Source organism: Octopus bimaculoides, chromosome 22 (genome assembly GCF_046866305.1).
Source record: "Octopus bimaculoides isolate indiv1 chromosome 22, ASM4686630v1, whole genome shotgun sequence".
Lineage (NCBI taxonomy): Eukaryota > Metazoa > Mollusca > Cephalopoda > Octopoda > Octopodidae > Octopus > Octopus bimaculoides.
In genome coordinates, this window is record NC_142949.1 from 18,703,483 (window position 1) to 18,720,982 (window position 17,500).

Sequence of the window (17,500 nt, forward strand, 5' to 3'; positions counted from 1 at the left end):
ATATATATATATATATATATATATAAATATAAATACACACGCATACACTTACACACACACTCACACACACTCACACACACACACACACACACACACACACACATATATATATATATATATATATATATATATATATATATATACTTTATTTGAAAGCAGCAGAAATACAACAAAAGACTGTTACTCGGAGTTTCACGTTCCCGTTCATCGGACAATTTTGTTAGAAATGAGAAAGAAATGACGATGCAATCAAAACTAATATAAAATTAAAACACATAGATCTGTTTTATTGGTCATTTCAAATAACGGTCTTAGGTGTGCAATGAACAAAATAAGCAAAACAAATGAATTCTATATGGATTCATTCTATTTTTAAAATATCAAAGAAAACCTTAAATTGAAAAGTGGGTTCAAAATACATATTGTAAATAATTATATTCGATTTAACACATTAAAATTAAAATAAGATTTTCGCTGCATTAAAATAAAAAAATAAAAATGTTATACACAGATGCATACGTACAGACAATATATGTATATAGGCATATATTTGTAAGACATAAATACATGCACGAATACGCATGTATACACATACACATATGCACGCAATCATGCTCTCGCACGTAAATTACGTTGGAACAAGCAAGTGTATCTTAAACTTATGGAGTGAGCGAAGTAGGGTTGGGAAGAGTAGCGTATCGATAAGGACGTTACGAATGTAGAAAGAGGGAAAGTGTGGTTTCCGTGAGAAAGGAAAGAAAGAAAGGAAGAAGGGAGAGAAAGAAGGGAGGAATGAAGGGAAGAAAGGAATAGAGAAAGAAAGAAAGAGAGGAAGAAGGAAAGAAAGAAAGAAGGAAGTGTAGCGTATATAACAAACGACACAAAATTGGATTATGTATATGTGTATACAAAAATGTATATTAGCATCACGTATACAGATATATAGGGATATGTACGCGAATACACACAGATACAATTGTATACGTGCGTATGCACACATTCAAGTATATATGTGTGTTAACCTGAGCACACATTCTCATATATAACATAAACGCACACACACGAATATGTGTATGTATGTGTAAATATAAGCTTACACTCTTACCCAAGCATATACACAGACGCACACACACGAAACCATGCATATGTATGTATGTGCACAAGTGTAAACCTAGGCTCTATACATAAGCATAGACGCACACATACGAATACATATGCATTGCTACAATACAGACATCCACATAAAAAAAACTGTTAGGTCGCAACGTACCTATGCAGACAACATTTTAAGAAATTGCTGAGTGTATAAAAGCCAAAATTGGGCAAAAATACATACATAATAGAAATCCCATATATCGAACCATCCATAAAACGGTTAGATTTGTTTAAAAATTTTTTTTAAATAAATAAAAATAAAATAGAATAAAGTAAAATAAAAACAAGAAAAACTATGCATATAGGCTTTCTTAAATAAAAAGACGTATGCTTTCTTAAATAAAAAGACGTAGGGATCTATAAAATATTCTTGCAACGCGAAGTAAATAATGTATAATGCGGTACAAATCCAATAGTGCGATTGCAAACTGGTTTCCAGGAGTCAAACATTATCAAAAATATACTACCCTTATGGTATGTTATTAGCCGACATTTTAAATTTAAAAGTTCGCGTCTTTGGTTCAAAGCTTTCTTATCTTGGAATAAGATATGGAATTTTTCCAACAAACAACTCGCATTTAATTGGTTTTTGTCTTATTTTCGGGGTATCTGAAAGGATTTTTGTGCGAATAAAGCCTAGTTTTGAATGAATTTTCTTTTCCGAAGCCCCTGTATAAGTTCTATAATCGTGTGAGCCTTCTACAATTGAATATTCTGTTGACAGTGCTTAGAGACTAATTTTAAAAATGCCTTACCTCTATTAGTTCTTACGGTCATATTGAAAGCTGGGTTGAACCACAAAACTTTCCTAGTCCTAGTTCTGCTTGCTGCGTTGCTGTTAGCATTAGACTGGGTATGCTGGATCCTCTCAGAGAATCCACTATTCCTTAAAACACTATTATAATAAGGTGCTGCGTTTTGGAATGTTGCCTCATCCGCAGAAATTGACGATATTCGCCTACCTACGTTACTAACTAAGTTTCTAAGAACAACTGGCGGATGGTTGTATTCTTTGCTAATATAAGATAGTTTATCATTAGGTTTATGGTAAGGTTTGAATATATATGAATTCAAGTATCTATTGTAATCCGCAAGCCTATCCTTTGGAAGAAACCGATTAAATCCTTCCTAAGTTTATCTAATTCATGGCCATTTAAATTATGGGTGACTATAAGGCCGTCATCCCTATACAATACTGCGTCTATAAACGGGAATTCTAGCTTCCGATTGTGCAAAATGCAAGCTCCTATAAGCGTACATAACTCAGCCCCGTCGTATACACCCATCGGTACATCGAAAAGAGAATCCTCACTCTTTTAAATCAAGGTAGATTACTCATAAAAAAGAAGTGATCTTGTTGCATGTATGACAATATCTGTTTCCGAGCTATCGATGTTGACATACTGTTTGGCAAATTCCAATGCTTTCAGGAGCAAAGGCCTGGATATTGATGGGTAAATATCAACAATATCAAACTGCGTAAATTTGCAGTAATGCTTATGGCTAATCCCTTTAAACCAATCTATTACTGACTTATTTTTCCAAATCCATAAATTTAAATCACAATCTAACTTAGTTAAAATGTGATCTAAAATATATTTGCTAATAATCCCTATTTCAATTTTTGCAGGATTAATCAATCTTCATTTGAGTTTTTTTTATTAAAATTGGCTTTATGGTCTTCTACGGTAATAAAAGTAGGTCGGAGGGGAAAGGTATTCTATTTTATCGCTAATTTTCAGATTGTTAGCTATTCTTCTTGGCTCCAAATTCCCCTCTTCGTATAAATTTGTGTTATCTTTTTTGTATGTATCTGTGATGTTATTAGAAATTAAACGCTTGTAAACGTCCTTATCAACCGCATATAAGTTTTTTGTCTTGTCGGAATTAACGAAGATCTTATTCGAGTTGTTGGTTTCTGTAACTTTTTTCTTTCGTATCTCTCTGCAGATGCTTGGTATATTTACGGAATCTAACTTTTCTAATAAGATCGAAAAGGTCTTTTTCGAAGGCTTCTAATTCCGGAATAGGTGGTGGATTCCTGGAAGATTTAAGTCCATACTTGTTTCCGTTTGTTTTTTGTTTAGTATCAAAGAAGAAGTCTTTCCATCTCAATCTTCGAACAAACTCTTCCGTTTTCTCTATAAGACTTTTAAAATATTGCTTCTGTGCAGGGATAGGTATATTTTTTTGAGAAAACTCCAATGGGTGAAGTTTCATCTTTTCAGCTGTATCTTCCTACTTGTGTAGAGTCGGTCAAACTTTCGAAAAAAGGAGCGGGTTACACAGGAGTAAGCACATAAATGTTTAACAAGGGCAAATACCAGAGGTAGAGTAATATGCTTTATATATATATATATATATATATATATATATGTGTGTGTGTATATATATATATATATATATATATATATATATGTGTGTGTGTGTGTGTGTGTGTGTGTGTGTGTGTGTGTGTGTGTGTGTGTATAATATTTTATAGTTTTCACATTATCATATTGCGGCTTCCTATGATAAAATATACGCATTTGATGACGAGGTAGAATTCAGCTTCGCCAGTCGCAATAGCGTGAGCAGTACTGATGAGCATTAAATTCCGTGCGAAATTGGCACTCAATGGCGGTGGGGAGGTTCTCAGTAAGAAGAAAATATACTTCTTTTTACTTAGCAATACTGGTGCTCCTTGAACCCTCGTCACCTTTTAGTGATGGTAAATTAGTCCTATTTGGTAGTGTATTGCATCTAGCCACACATTATAGAAAATGTGGCGTTGCCGTCGCACACGGAAACACACACACACTGACAAACACATGTACATTCATACACCCACACACATACGCTGACAGACACAGACACTCTACTATACAGGAGATATATTGTTGAAGCAACAGGCAAATGAATGTAGGTCACTCGTTATCTATTTCAAGTGTTAATAGCGTAGAAAAGGTTACGAGTGAAGTGCAGAACACAAAGAGCTGCGTTCCTCGTTGACAGAACCATAGGCTGTGTCTAGGGAGAATTTCTAAACTCGATTTCGAATCTCCGGATGCATATAATTTACGCAAATCATTGACTAATGAATTGCTAAGCCACGAGTACCGTCGTTTCCTTGGACGGGATGGAGAAAGGGCGTACAGTAACGCCTCTGAGTCGTCATATATATGTAGATGTAGATGTGTTTCAGTTGAATAACTACGTAAGGCGGAGACACACACACTGAGACACGTACAATCTCATAAACTCACACACATAAACACTCATATAGAAAATGTGACGACTCATACACTCTCACAGATACAGACAGTCATATACAAAATGTGATGTTCTCGTCGAAGGCGGATACACACACACTGAATCATACACTCACACACAGACACCCATAAAGAAAATGTGACGTTGTCATGCAAGGCGGAAACACACACACTGACAGACACGTGCACACTCATACACTGAGAGAGACACACACGCATATACAGAATATGGCATGGAATGCATTGAGAACAGACAGAGAGACAGACAGACAGTTGTGATTACAGACACACAGAGAGACAAAGTACATGTATTAAATGTTAATTTAAGAGTAACTATAAATACCTTGCAAAGTTGCAAGTGGTACGATATGAAACAAAATGAAAGTGAAAAAAGTAAAGTGAAAGTATTATATCATTACAATGTATATGCTATTGTTTCACTTTTGTCACGTAATTACTGTTTCACTTTTGTCACGTAATTATTGTTTCACTTTTGAAATGGAATTCCGGACCAGTGTAAGAGATTGTTCTGGGCTCGCATTATGCAAGAAGTTGACACTGCATGAACCCTAAGTAAGACATATGTAAAGTTTAAATGAAATCGGTTGAGTAGTTCTCGAGTTTTAGTGATGCACATATACAGATAGAGAGACAGACACACATTCTCAGATATATGGCCCAGAGGTTAGGGCAGCGGGCTCGCGGTCGTGGGATCGCTGATTCGATTCCCATAACGGGCGTCGTGAGTGTTTATTGAGCGAAAACACCTAAAGCTCCACAAGGTTCCGACTGGAGGTGGTGGCTAACCCTGCTGTACTCTTTCACCACAACTTTCACTGTTTCTTCCTGTTTCTGTTGTACCGGTATTTTGAAGGGCCAGCCGTCTCACACTCTGTGTCACGCTGAATTTCCTCGGGAACTACGTCAAGTGAACACGTGTCTGTGGAGAGCTTAGCCACTTACACGTTAATTTCACGAGCAGGCTGTTCCGTTGACACCTTAAAATTTGAAACAAATTCACTAGAAAGTTCCTCGTGCCATTCAGTAACAATTTTAGCTGTCTGAATTGGTGCATTATCATCTTGAAAGATTGCGTTTCCCTCTGTTATTCGGCAAACATAGGATGAATTTGATCAGATAAAATGGTTAAATAACCTTCACTATTAATTCTGCTATGAAGGGAAACCACTGTGCTGGTGGATTTCTAAGATATAGCCTCCCAGATCATCACAGATCCTCCTCCTGGGTCTAATGCATCTTTTGGTAGTCTCCACACGTATACTCAACTGGTGGTCGGAAATAATGTAAAGGATGACTCGTCTGAGAAAATAACATACTTCCACTGCTCTAGGGACCAATTCTATAGGTTTTTATTCCACTCTAAACGCTTTTCAACGTTCGTTTTTGAAAGTAGTGGTTTTCTGACCGCAGCCCTCTCGTGAAATCCAGTTTTGTACAGCTCCCGGTGAACAGTTATTGTGGAAACTTGGTTCTCGAGGTGCTCTGCAGTAATTTTGGGAGCTATTCACGTAGAGTTCGACGGTACCTATCTTAAAATTTTGGTTTCTTTCCGGAGTTTTGTTTCAAGAAGAAGGTTTTTCCCTCTTTCTCAAAGGTTGTCATTACTTTCAAGACAGTACTTCTTGATACACCAAACATTTCGGCTGTTTTCCTTACGCTAGTACCTGCTATACGATCACCAAAAATTTGACCTGTTTGAAAGTCCGATAGATCTGTCATTTTAATGAATTTTAATTACCTTTTTCTGGTGATATCTTAAAAGAAACAGAAATTTTAGCAAAACATATTAAGCAACACTAATAATAAATCAATAATCATAAGAATAAAGAAACTTTTGACGGTTTTATAGATAATTCAGAATTATGATGCTAGGATGCTAGGTTTTTCCATTATTTTGTTCAACCCCTGTATACACACCACACACACACACACACACACACACACACACACACACGCACACACACACACACACACTCACACACACACACACACACACACATATATATATATATATTTGATTTGTTCACTTTTACATTTTGCTGACTGCTTCCTTTTCAATGATAGATATACATTCCTTATGGAATCCTTTCCGAAAATCCTGATCCACATGCTTGGCTATTCTAGAGACAGCGTAAGAAACTCTATCTCTTTATATTCGCATTTCCACATTTCCGCAACGACTGTACTTAATGTTTCGGTTGTCATACACTGAATATATCACCATCTCAATAATGTTGTCTTATATATCATTTTGAAGCGGTAAGTTATAATGTAACGGGAAAATTTGAAACTATTTTAATAAGTCAAATGACAACTTACATGTAACCCGAAGCAAAACCATCAGTTTCCTTCGAAACATTGCCTTCGGTCTTAAAATCAAGAGCAATTCATATTGTAGTAGTAGGAGTAATATTTTAAGAATGACAATAAGCCATTATTATTGCTGACAACTTCCATCCTTTTTATAGGCATAAGCCGAACGGAATACTGTTCAGGTTTAAACAAGAACAAAACAGCAACGACATCGAGTGAGATGAAAGGTGCTCGAACCGTTGGTAAATACTGTAGTACTACATAACATATAAATTTATTACTAGTTTAAGATCACTTCTCTTATTACAGACAGAAGCGTCTCAGTATAGATCTATACTCTTCTGGATTACACATTATTTCACTGTTTGGAAAGGTTTGAAAACCAGTCGTCGATCTTACTTTGTATGTAGAACAACTCTGCGCTAAAGTTCTGAATAGACAATTACTTCTCAACAGTGATTAATTGTAATTGCTGCTGTGGAATTTTATTGCAATGTCTTAATTTTCTCACCTACAGTGAAATCAAATGTGGCGGAAATCTTTTAAGAAAGAAAAAACTCTACAAATAAATTGTTGCAAAGGATTTAGGAGTTTCTCCGGAGAACTAATTGTGCATACCGTCCTGACGTAAAGGCGTCGTGCTTGGAATTAAGAAAGTAAAATGTCTATTACTTTCTCTCCATTATTTTGTTAAATCAGAAATGGTTGAATAGTTTCTGAAGATTTCACAGAAGAAAGACTGCAATAAAAAAATGATGAAAAGAAATTTCCTCATTCCTGGCGATGTTGTGATAAATCTCAAGTGTTTATAATCACGTTTTGATGGCCCAGTAAATTCAATCTACTAGTTAGGATTTTACCAGTAGTCTAGCTACTTCAGTGTTCACTTCCATGTAAATGATTTTAAATCAGTGAGTGGGATGCAGGAATCTGAAATGCAATAAAATCATATCGCTTTGGCAATGCGGATTAGCTCAGGTAGCATCAGAATTATTGGTGCGTATCTGCTTCGGTGAGAGTAATATATCTGTCTCTCATTTGTTGATAATCATCCAACAGCGGATGTGTATAAATGTCTCGAATACCTTTGATGATTAAGCACTCAGTGTTGGATGTAAATTTGCTTCCTTTGTTTAGACTATCTTCGTTCAACATACAAATATAAATTGCAGGAGGATTTCATGGCTTTGATTATTGCTATCCAGTGATTGAGATAAATTATTCTTCCATATCTTTTGATGATAGCATTCCAGTGATGTCAATAAGTTTTCAGTGAACGGTTATTATTTTCTAACATTTTATGCCCTCTTTCTTCTGTCAGCGTCAAACTTTCTACTATCTTATTGATTTTTGGTTAACCCTTCACGTTTTCCGTCGAAGATATCATTCACTATGTTTATGGCACTTCTCAATTTCTGGAGTTATAGTTTTAAATTTATCTTCAGGTCTACTGCCCTAATCTATGCCTCTTTTATTCTTAATACTCCAAGGAAACTAACCAATAATGGTTCTGTGTATATATCTATTACATATAAACAATAGCTATGTTAACGCAGTAAATTCCACTACCATCTTCAGTTACTTTTATATTTTATTGGGTTGAAGTTTCTTGCATTTTTAGAATAAGTTATCTTTTACATTTGTTTTAGATCTTCATTTATTTTCCCAACTAACTTTCTACACCGCCGTGATCATCATCGTATGACATCATATCACTCAACTTGTAGCACCAAAACTCCGCCCGTTTCATGAAGCGGAATCACTGCATTGTTATCACTCACGTCACCGTGGTTACTGATGCAGTCGGTAATTAGTAGAATATTTTTGTGCGGTTTCAGTTTGCATTTTTTCAGAATGTTCCTCACTTTTCTTCACACTCTCTACATATTTCTTTGTGGAATATCATTCTGTTAGTTTACATCGCGGTGACAGTTGCTGACGTCGACTTCTAAAGGAGATCAAATACTTCTTGAATGTTGATTGTTACATCATGGCGTTATTATTTCTCCTACATATTTCACTATAACAAGTTAAGCACTACGACACCTTGCTTCCCATATCTGATATTACGCTTACCAATAATTCAATATTTGTCATTCTTTTTTCTTCTTCAATTTGATAAAGAGGTACATAGGATAAAAACTATGCCCGCTTTACCAATATCTCCAATTACAAATGTCAGAAACAATTTTTTTTCAATTTGTTAGAAAAATATAAATTTCTAGAGGAGGCAAAACTGTTTTTCTTTTGAAACTTGGAACGACAAAAATTAAACACGGATGTAATAGATCGAATAACATTGTACTTTACCAACTTTAATAATAGTAGCGCTCAACCCAACTGTCTCAGCAGTCGCCCGACTTGCTGGAAATGCTAATTAAATGTCCATCGCACATCTCTCCCTCCACTCTTTACAACGGGAGATAATCATTGGATGATCTAGTCATATAGACTCACTAAAACGACAGAACGAACACATATTTAATACCGTTAATGTTATGTTAGGTCTATTACCTCAGGGTTAAACAATATCGGACGGAAGTAGACGGTATAGGAAGGGATTCTAATGAACTAATGAAGCTTGATAACAACAGCATGATAGTAGATCTACCATCAAAACTGTGCCAATATTAAAAATGATACATGTCTATGATGCCCTGCGCGAGAAGCTACTGTGCTTGATCAAAAGACTAAAATATATAAACTGTTAATATTATTTTTATTGTTGCGGACTTACGAAAAAAATGGTTGATTATAGAAAAGAAAACATGTGATATAGAACATAGATTTGGGCGTTTTCCCAATAGCTGCTAATTTCTAATGGATTAAAATCTTTTGTACATCCTCCACACCAGCGGCAGTGCCATGATATGATTTTATAATTTTGAAGTCCCAGCGAGGATTTATGAACAGAGATCTTATCAAAGTCGCTGTTTATGAAGTCATTGCATATTTACTGTAACGTCGTGTGAAGAGGTCGTTTGGTAGGGCAATACAGCAAGGAATTATCTTTTTAGATGTGTTATCTATTGAATATCGATAGTAGTAGGATTTTTCGTATAGTAGGAGAGTGTGGCAGAAAGCTGAACCTTGATTCTAAAGTGAATGTCTATCTTTACAAAATATTGCAAAAGAGTTTCCTTCATTTCATAAATCTCGGTTAAATTCAATTCTATGTGGAAAGTTTCGCTCAATTTAACACACAATCACCACCATCGCTGCTGCGACTTCCTCCACCACCGCCTCCACCGCCACCACAAATGCAACAACAATAATATTAATAATGCTAATAATACGGCGAGCTGGTAGGATTGTTAGCACGCCGGGAAAAATGCTGAGCGGCATTAAGTCCGTCATTACGTTCCGAGGTCGACTTTGCTGTTCATTCGCCTTACCTATCGTGTGAAATTGCTGTCCTTCTGCCAAAATTTTAAAATTATATTGAAAATGTTGATGATTATATTTCTCATATTTATTGATCCTATCATATTCATATGATAGGTTTTATTGAGGTTTGTATTTCATGCGTTTAGACTGTTGTATAGTGTTCTTTTGATCGAAAGTATAGTTTTTAAACAATTGTAAGTTGTGCCTCACTATAAATAATTTTAAACAGGTCAATCACTTTTGTATTTTTCAGATATTTACAGAGTGAAAATCACAAGAAAAAGAAGAAAGAAGAAAAGAGAAAAGAAAAATACTGACAAAAAGAAAGAAAGAAAGAAAAAAAAAACTAGATAAAAGGGTGAAAGAAACGAACGTTGTCAGAATAAAGGAGCAGAAAATAGTAAAAATCAGAAAGGGCATTGTAATTAAGAGTAAATCTGTCTACTTATCGGACTGCTTACAACAATCAAAATGAATATCAGCAACAGCAACACCGCTTATCCAGATACATATTTCCCCAATGACTCGTTTAATGAAACCGAAAGTCTTATGGGGAGACCTAACCTGATTATGTGGCAGCCCTGGGTTCAGTCCTTATGTATTCTGCTATATAGCTTAATATTTTTGCTTGGATTATCCGGAAATTCTCTCGTTGTGTACGTGGTTTTGAGAAATCGAGCAATGCAAACGATCACAAATATTTTCATAACGAACCTTGCTATATCCGACATCCTCATGTGCTTACTAGCTGTGCCCTTCACCCCTATAGGATATTACATGACGTCGTGGGTTTTCGGAGAGACAATGTGTCACTTGGTCCCTATGACATTAGGACTGAGCGTTTATGTTTCGACTTTAACCTCGACCGCCATTGCAATTGATCGTTACTTCGTTATCGTCTACCCATTTCGACCCAGGATGAAAAAGGTCACTTGTTTACTTCTGCTTATAGCTATTTGGATCATATCGATCTCAATATCTTTGCCGTTAGGCATTTATCAGCAAGTTGATACAAAGGAAAACGGTACAATATACACATGTGAAGAGAACTGGCCCCGTAAGCAGTCACGACAGTTTTTCACTTTGACAAGTTTGGTACTTCAATACATCGTGCCTTGCTGTATTATTGCTTACTGTTACACCAAAGTCTCAAATGTCCTTAAAATGAGAACCAAAATGAAAATTTCAATGGGCTCGAAATCCCGAGAAAAAGATGAACTTGAAATTAGAAGGAAGAGACGGACCAATAACATGCTAATTGCGATGGTCTCGATATTTGTCTGTTGTTGGCTACCTTTAAACATTTGGCATTTGGCTACAGAGTACCAAGAATTTCTTGAAAAGTGGGAGTATTATATATTAATATTCTTTATTGCTCACATTATTGCCATGAGTTCCACAATGTACAATCCGTTCTTATATGCTTGGATGAACGATAATTTCCGTAAAGAGTTTAAAACGGTTGCCCCATGCCTATTTCCCTCGTCCCCCGAGCCAACCTCAAATGGTAATTTCACTCAATATACCAGCATTGTTGAATCGCATCCACCAAGCCACTATAACCCTCAATCGAATCGGAAAAACGAAAACGAAAACGAAAACGAAGGCCCAGCAAATGCATATTTTGATTCCAATACAGAGAAAGTACACCTAAATATTGAAGAAGATGAAGAAGTAGCTTAAACAAGAAGTTCAGTGTTTCCGATTTGAGAGGGCTTCAAAGTCTGCTTAACGATTATAATGATGATATACTAGAGTAAGTTAAGAAATGGCATGTTTGGCATCGACTCTTGAAATATTCTTGTTAAACCGAACCCAAGCCAATGGTGTTTTTCGAACGCAAAGTTATAAAAAATTGTTTGGATTGGGATAACATACGTACAGAAAATACTGAATACATGCATATACATCTATATATATATATATATATATATATATATAAATATATATATATATATATATATATATATATATATATATATATATATATATATATATATATATATATATATATATATATATATATATATATATATATATATATATATATATATATATATATATATATATATATATATATATATATATATATATATATATATATATATATATATATATATATATATGTATGTATATATATATATATATATATGTATATATATATATATATATATATATATATATATATATATATATATATATATATATATATATATATATATATATATATATATATATATATATATATATACACTTACATGAAATGACCGACGACAGAAAATATATATATTAGACATAGAGGATATATGTATATACATAAAAAATATGCATACATACATATATATACATATATGTATACATATATATGCATATATATATACATATATATATATATATATATATATATATATATATATATATATATATATATATATATATAATGTACATGTATATAGACATATATATATATATATATACACACATATATGAAAATATTTATATAATAACAAATGAATGTATACGTTACGTGTAATTTTTATACATACATATATGTATGTATGTATGCATATATTCATGTGTATGTTTATGTAATTCACACCGGTATATAACATTTCTATCTACGACATTGTTTTTGCAAAGTTCTAATTCAGCTGTTTCCATATCCATATGTCAGCATATGATTTGCCGTTCTTGAGATGTATTACAGGCAGATTAATGATAATTTTTGTTTATTCTGTTGCAAGTTACTAGGGCTTTAGCCATAAATTTGTCAATATTTGAAGCAATTCCAGCATTATTGTTTTGTTGGTCCCTGGTTGATCTTACACAGTTAAAGATAATAATGGTCGGTACAGTAAGTTGAAGATAGTTATGTGAATTTCTTCTGGTGAGCATAACTTAATTCAACTTTGATTAATATCAATTTTTTATCAATATCTTTTATAAACTGAAAATTGTAGAGAAAAGCGATAAGTTTAGGCTTGTGCAATCGTCAAGAAAATGTGAATAGAATGAAGAAAATATTTTCTAAGAGAATTTGAAATAACTGAATGACTGAATTAATGACACTAGCGCTTGAGTGAATTATTCAGATCGTAGGAAATATCGAATTATTATGTGAAGTTAACCTTCCTGATTTCCGATCCTTTCAAATTCTCAAACATCTCAAATTTTATGATGCTGATTTTTAACAAGTTTTTACATCCATGAAAATTGCAGATGTATTTTTGCTTTGTATGCGCACAATTGCTTTTTCAGAATCCAGACATATCCAAATCATTTGTGTGTTATCGCAGATATATTCGGATCACTGAAGAATAACAATTAATATAATCCTCAGAATGGAGAGCAGTCTCTCAGACAGTTATGATGCTTTTATCGATATCTGGTAATCGAAGCCATCAAATGAATTCTACAAGTTAGACACTTTAATGTACCAATATTTACGTGGAACAAATATTTTCAACTATTCATATATTTGTAACATCAGAAAATTTTATAACCAAGGGAAATCTTCATAAAAAAAGCTAGCATAGAAAACAAACTCTATATTTTACTATTGGCAATGTAGATAAATAAGAACGTGTTTGCATACCTACAAGCTTTAAGTTAGACCATAGAGTAATTTACAAACAATCAACATAATATATATATATATATATACAAACATTTATATAGATTTTATCGTGTATTTCTATGTGTGTATAAATATGCATATATATATATATATATATATATATATATATATATATATATATGTGTGTGTGTGTGTGTGTGGGTGTGTGTGTATTTGTGTGTGCCTATGTATCTGTGTGTGTGTGTGTGTGAGTGTATTTGTTTATATTTTCATATTCGAGCTGTATATACAGGAGCAAATTTCTGACGGTTTTTTTTTACAGTGCACAACAATGTAGCTTTCATAATAATAGTAATGAGACTAGTACTAGACAGATATACTAATAGTATTATTAGTGCTGGTTGTTCTAGTAGTACAAATGGTAGTAGCTGTACCATTAGCGTCAGCAATAATGATATTCATGTAATGCGATATACATTGGGTATATTTTCTTTCATTACATATATTTGTATCTATTTTCCTCTCCATGAAAATAATATACAGTTTATCTATCTATATACTTTCTCTTTCCCACTGTACATACATACATACATATATGCATATACATAAATACATACATATATATATATATATATATATATATATATATATATATATATATATATATATACAATATCAATATATAATAAATTAACTACCAACAAAAATAATTGGTAAGCTAACTCAAAAAATCATCACCAAAATAGCAGAAAATAACGACAGTGAAGGTATGCAGACTCTTCAAGAATCGATCCTTTTGGTTATATTAATAATAATAATAAAGGAGTTACGACGCAAAAACGTATAAATTCAAAAGAACATATTTATCTTCTTCAAAATATATTTCAGTATAAAGAATTCATTAAGAGGCTTAAATCAAAATTACTTTACACATCATCCAGGAATAAATATAACATCAGAAAAAATACATTCCGTTTAAAAACACAAACCGTTCATGGCGAAAAAATTTGACAATTACAAAAAACGAACACACGTTCATACGCGCACGCACGTTCATGCATGCACACACGTGCACTCTCACATGTATATGTATGTGAGAGTGCACGTGTGTACATGCATGAACGTGAGTGCGTGTGTGTACGGGCGCACACGCGGATGGCTGTATGTAGGTAACAGCGTTGTTTTTGCTAAAACTTTAAAAATTTTGTTCGTTTTTTGTAATTGTGAAATTTTTTCGCCATGAACGGTTTGTGTTTTTAAACGGAATGTATTTTTTCTGATGTTATATTTATTCCTGGATGATGTGTAAAGAAATTTTGATTTAAGCCTCTTAATGAATTCTTTATACTGAAATATATATTGAAGAAGATAAATATGTTCATTTGAATTTATACGTTTTTGCGTCGTAACTCCTTTATTATATATATATATATATATATATATATATATATATATATATATATATATATATATATATATATATATATATATATATATATATATATATATATATATATATATATATATGTATGTATGCGTGTATATATACTTATATATGTATATATATACGTATACACACACACGCATACATACATACATACATACATACATATGTATATATATATGTGTATGTATGTATGTATGTATGCATGCATGCATGTATGTATGCATATGCATATCTAATAAAGTGAGAAACTGTGTGAACTATATTTCCTTGCCCTAGAGTCTTATTTGAAATGAAATGCCGAAGCCCACTTGTTCGTCTGTATATTCCATGCCTCTCATATCTCCTCCGTCAACATATCACCAGTCGCCTACTCTGGGTATTTGTTTATACCGTTGTTACACCCTACAATAACCTCTCTTTATAATTAATCCACGCACACAAATATTATGTATAAGCAAAATATAGATTCCATCCTCAACCATCAGACCTCACTAGATTTCCTAAGCAAGTATTGAGAAAACATCCCCTACGTTTCCATGGCAGTGAAAATAAAGCATGTAATGGATGTGTATATAAAATTAAAACGATACCGATCTGCTTGTTCGAATCATCTATAAGAAATCCAGAAATTGTTAAGGATTTTCGCTATATTTCATGCTCTTTTACATTGAATATTAGCAACGGCTTTTACACTCATACTACAACTGTCATCGGCTTACCAAGTACTTGAGCCTCGATGTGCTAACGAGAAAGTATCTAATGTGTTCTGCATTCGAACAATGTGTTCAATAACCCCTTTCCAGACTGCATTGAAATACTTATTCATACTATTCGCATTATTGTACTGTAACGCTACGCAGGTGTGTCAAGGCCTGGGAGTTTCTTCCGTTGCACGTTTAAAGCACAAAACAGCCAGCAATCGTGTCAATCTTGTGAATTATAGTTTGTGTGAGTGTGTGTATATATGTGCGTGTGTGTGTCTGGGTGTGTGGATATGTTTCGTCAAATATGTGATTAAAATCCACTAATTTCGTCTTCATCACAGTGAAGTTCTGAGGGAAGTCTTCATAGTGTTGCATATAGCCTATTACAAGATAGTATTTCTGTTATAGTTACTATAAATTAAGTCTAAACTGCCCTCAAAGACACTTCTTCTTTTCCTACCACTATAATTAATGAATTATCTGAAACTGTTTCCGTTAAAATATCTAATGCATTTGTTGAATACATCCAATAAAGTGGATCTAAAAGATATTTGAATATATTTCTCGACGAACAAACACTTAGAAATATAAAGAAGGCGAGACAAGTAAGTATACCTATTTTGGTAAACATATCACTTTAGTCTCTACACTGTCACTAAACAGTACATGAAATCTAATATAATTACCTCGCTGTAAAAAAATCATAAACACCTTAACATTATCACTATCAAAATGTTTAGCACACTGCAGTTTACAGATGTACAAAGTTGTTAAGCTGAATTGATACAGGCAGCATATTGATTGTAATAGTCGTGTCCTAAATTTCCGAGAAACTGTAGAGCGATAGACTTTAGAGATACTTCATACGAATTAATTATTTCTCCAACACTCAGATATACAATCGTCTACACCCAACATTTTTAAATGCCGATTAACAAGACATAAACATACTTTTACAAACCTTAATTTAACGAATGATATTCCTTTATTCCTCTTTAATTTTCATTTGAATAAAAAATGATTTTATAAATTGAGATGTAACAATATGTCCAGAGAAATACATGATACGGGAAAGAATAGATCACTCTGTGTGTCATTTAATTAATTTAATGGAGGGGCTTGAAATTATTGCCTGCCAAAATCAAATCACTTAGTAACTGTCCTGAATGTCCATCTTGCAAGTACAAAACTTAGACTCAATTTCAATTTACAACTTGTCTTCAATGAAGAAATACTGTAGCCATACTTATTGTCATTCATTTCCACACTACTCAGGTATATTACAGCTTCTTTTTCGTACCTAATTTGTCGTTAGATCACGTGTTTGAGATTAACACACACGCACACGCACCTTTAATTATGTCGAATTAAATCAGTTAAGTTTACCGGTACTTCTTAAATATTTTCTCAAAAAGCAATATGTTTACGAAAATGTTTATTTCACTATGTCTACTTTCTATAATTTCATCCATTTGTATATTATTATATTTGCACATATAACCTAAAATCATGGCTTTTCATTGTCTTGCAACTAAATGTGCCATTTATTTATTTAATTTTCCCCGAATCATCTAAATATGTAAAACTTGCATTGGCCACATTAGTATATATACATATACACATAGACTCTTCTTTCCAGTTCCGT

At 33.2% G+C, this 17,500-nt stretch overlaps 1 protein-coding gene across 6 annotated transcripts in view; it reads left to right on the forward strand.

The window, feature by feature from the left end:
* LOC106870917 (neuropeptide Y receptor type 2) overlaps window positions 1–12,030 on the forward strand; it is a 768,756-nt gene extending 756,726 nt beyond the window's left edge. For 4 of the 6 annotated variants that reach the window (XM_089339795.1, XM_089339794.1, XM_014917152.3 and 1 more), the window contains one exon: window positions 10,381–12,030. In XM_089339795.1, the coding sequence (XP_089195921.1) occupies window positions 10,599–11,810 (1,212 nt within the window). In that variant the 5' untranslated portion in view covers window positions 10,381–10,598 and the 3' untranslated portion in view covers window positions 11,811–12,030. Of the gene's footprint in view, window positions 1–6,491; window positions 6,582–10,380 lie in introns of those variants that run through there. The other 2 variants (XR_016237964.1, XR_016237963.1) reach the window with 2 other exon arrangements.
* The last annotated feature ends 5,470 nt before the right edge of the window (window positions 12,031–17,500 follow it).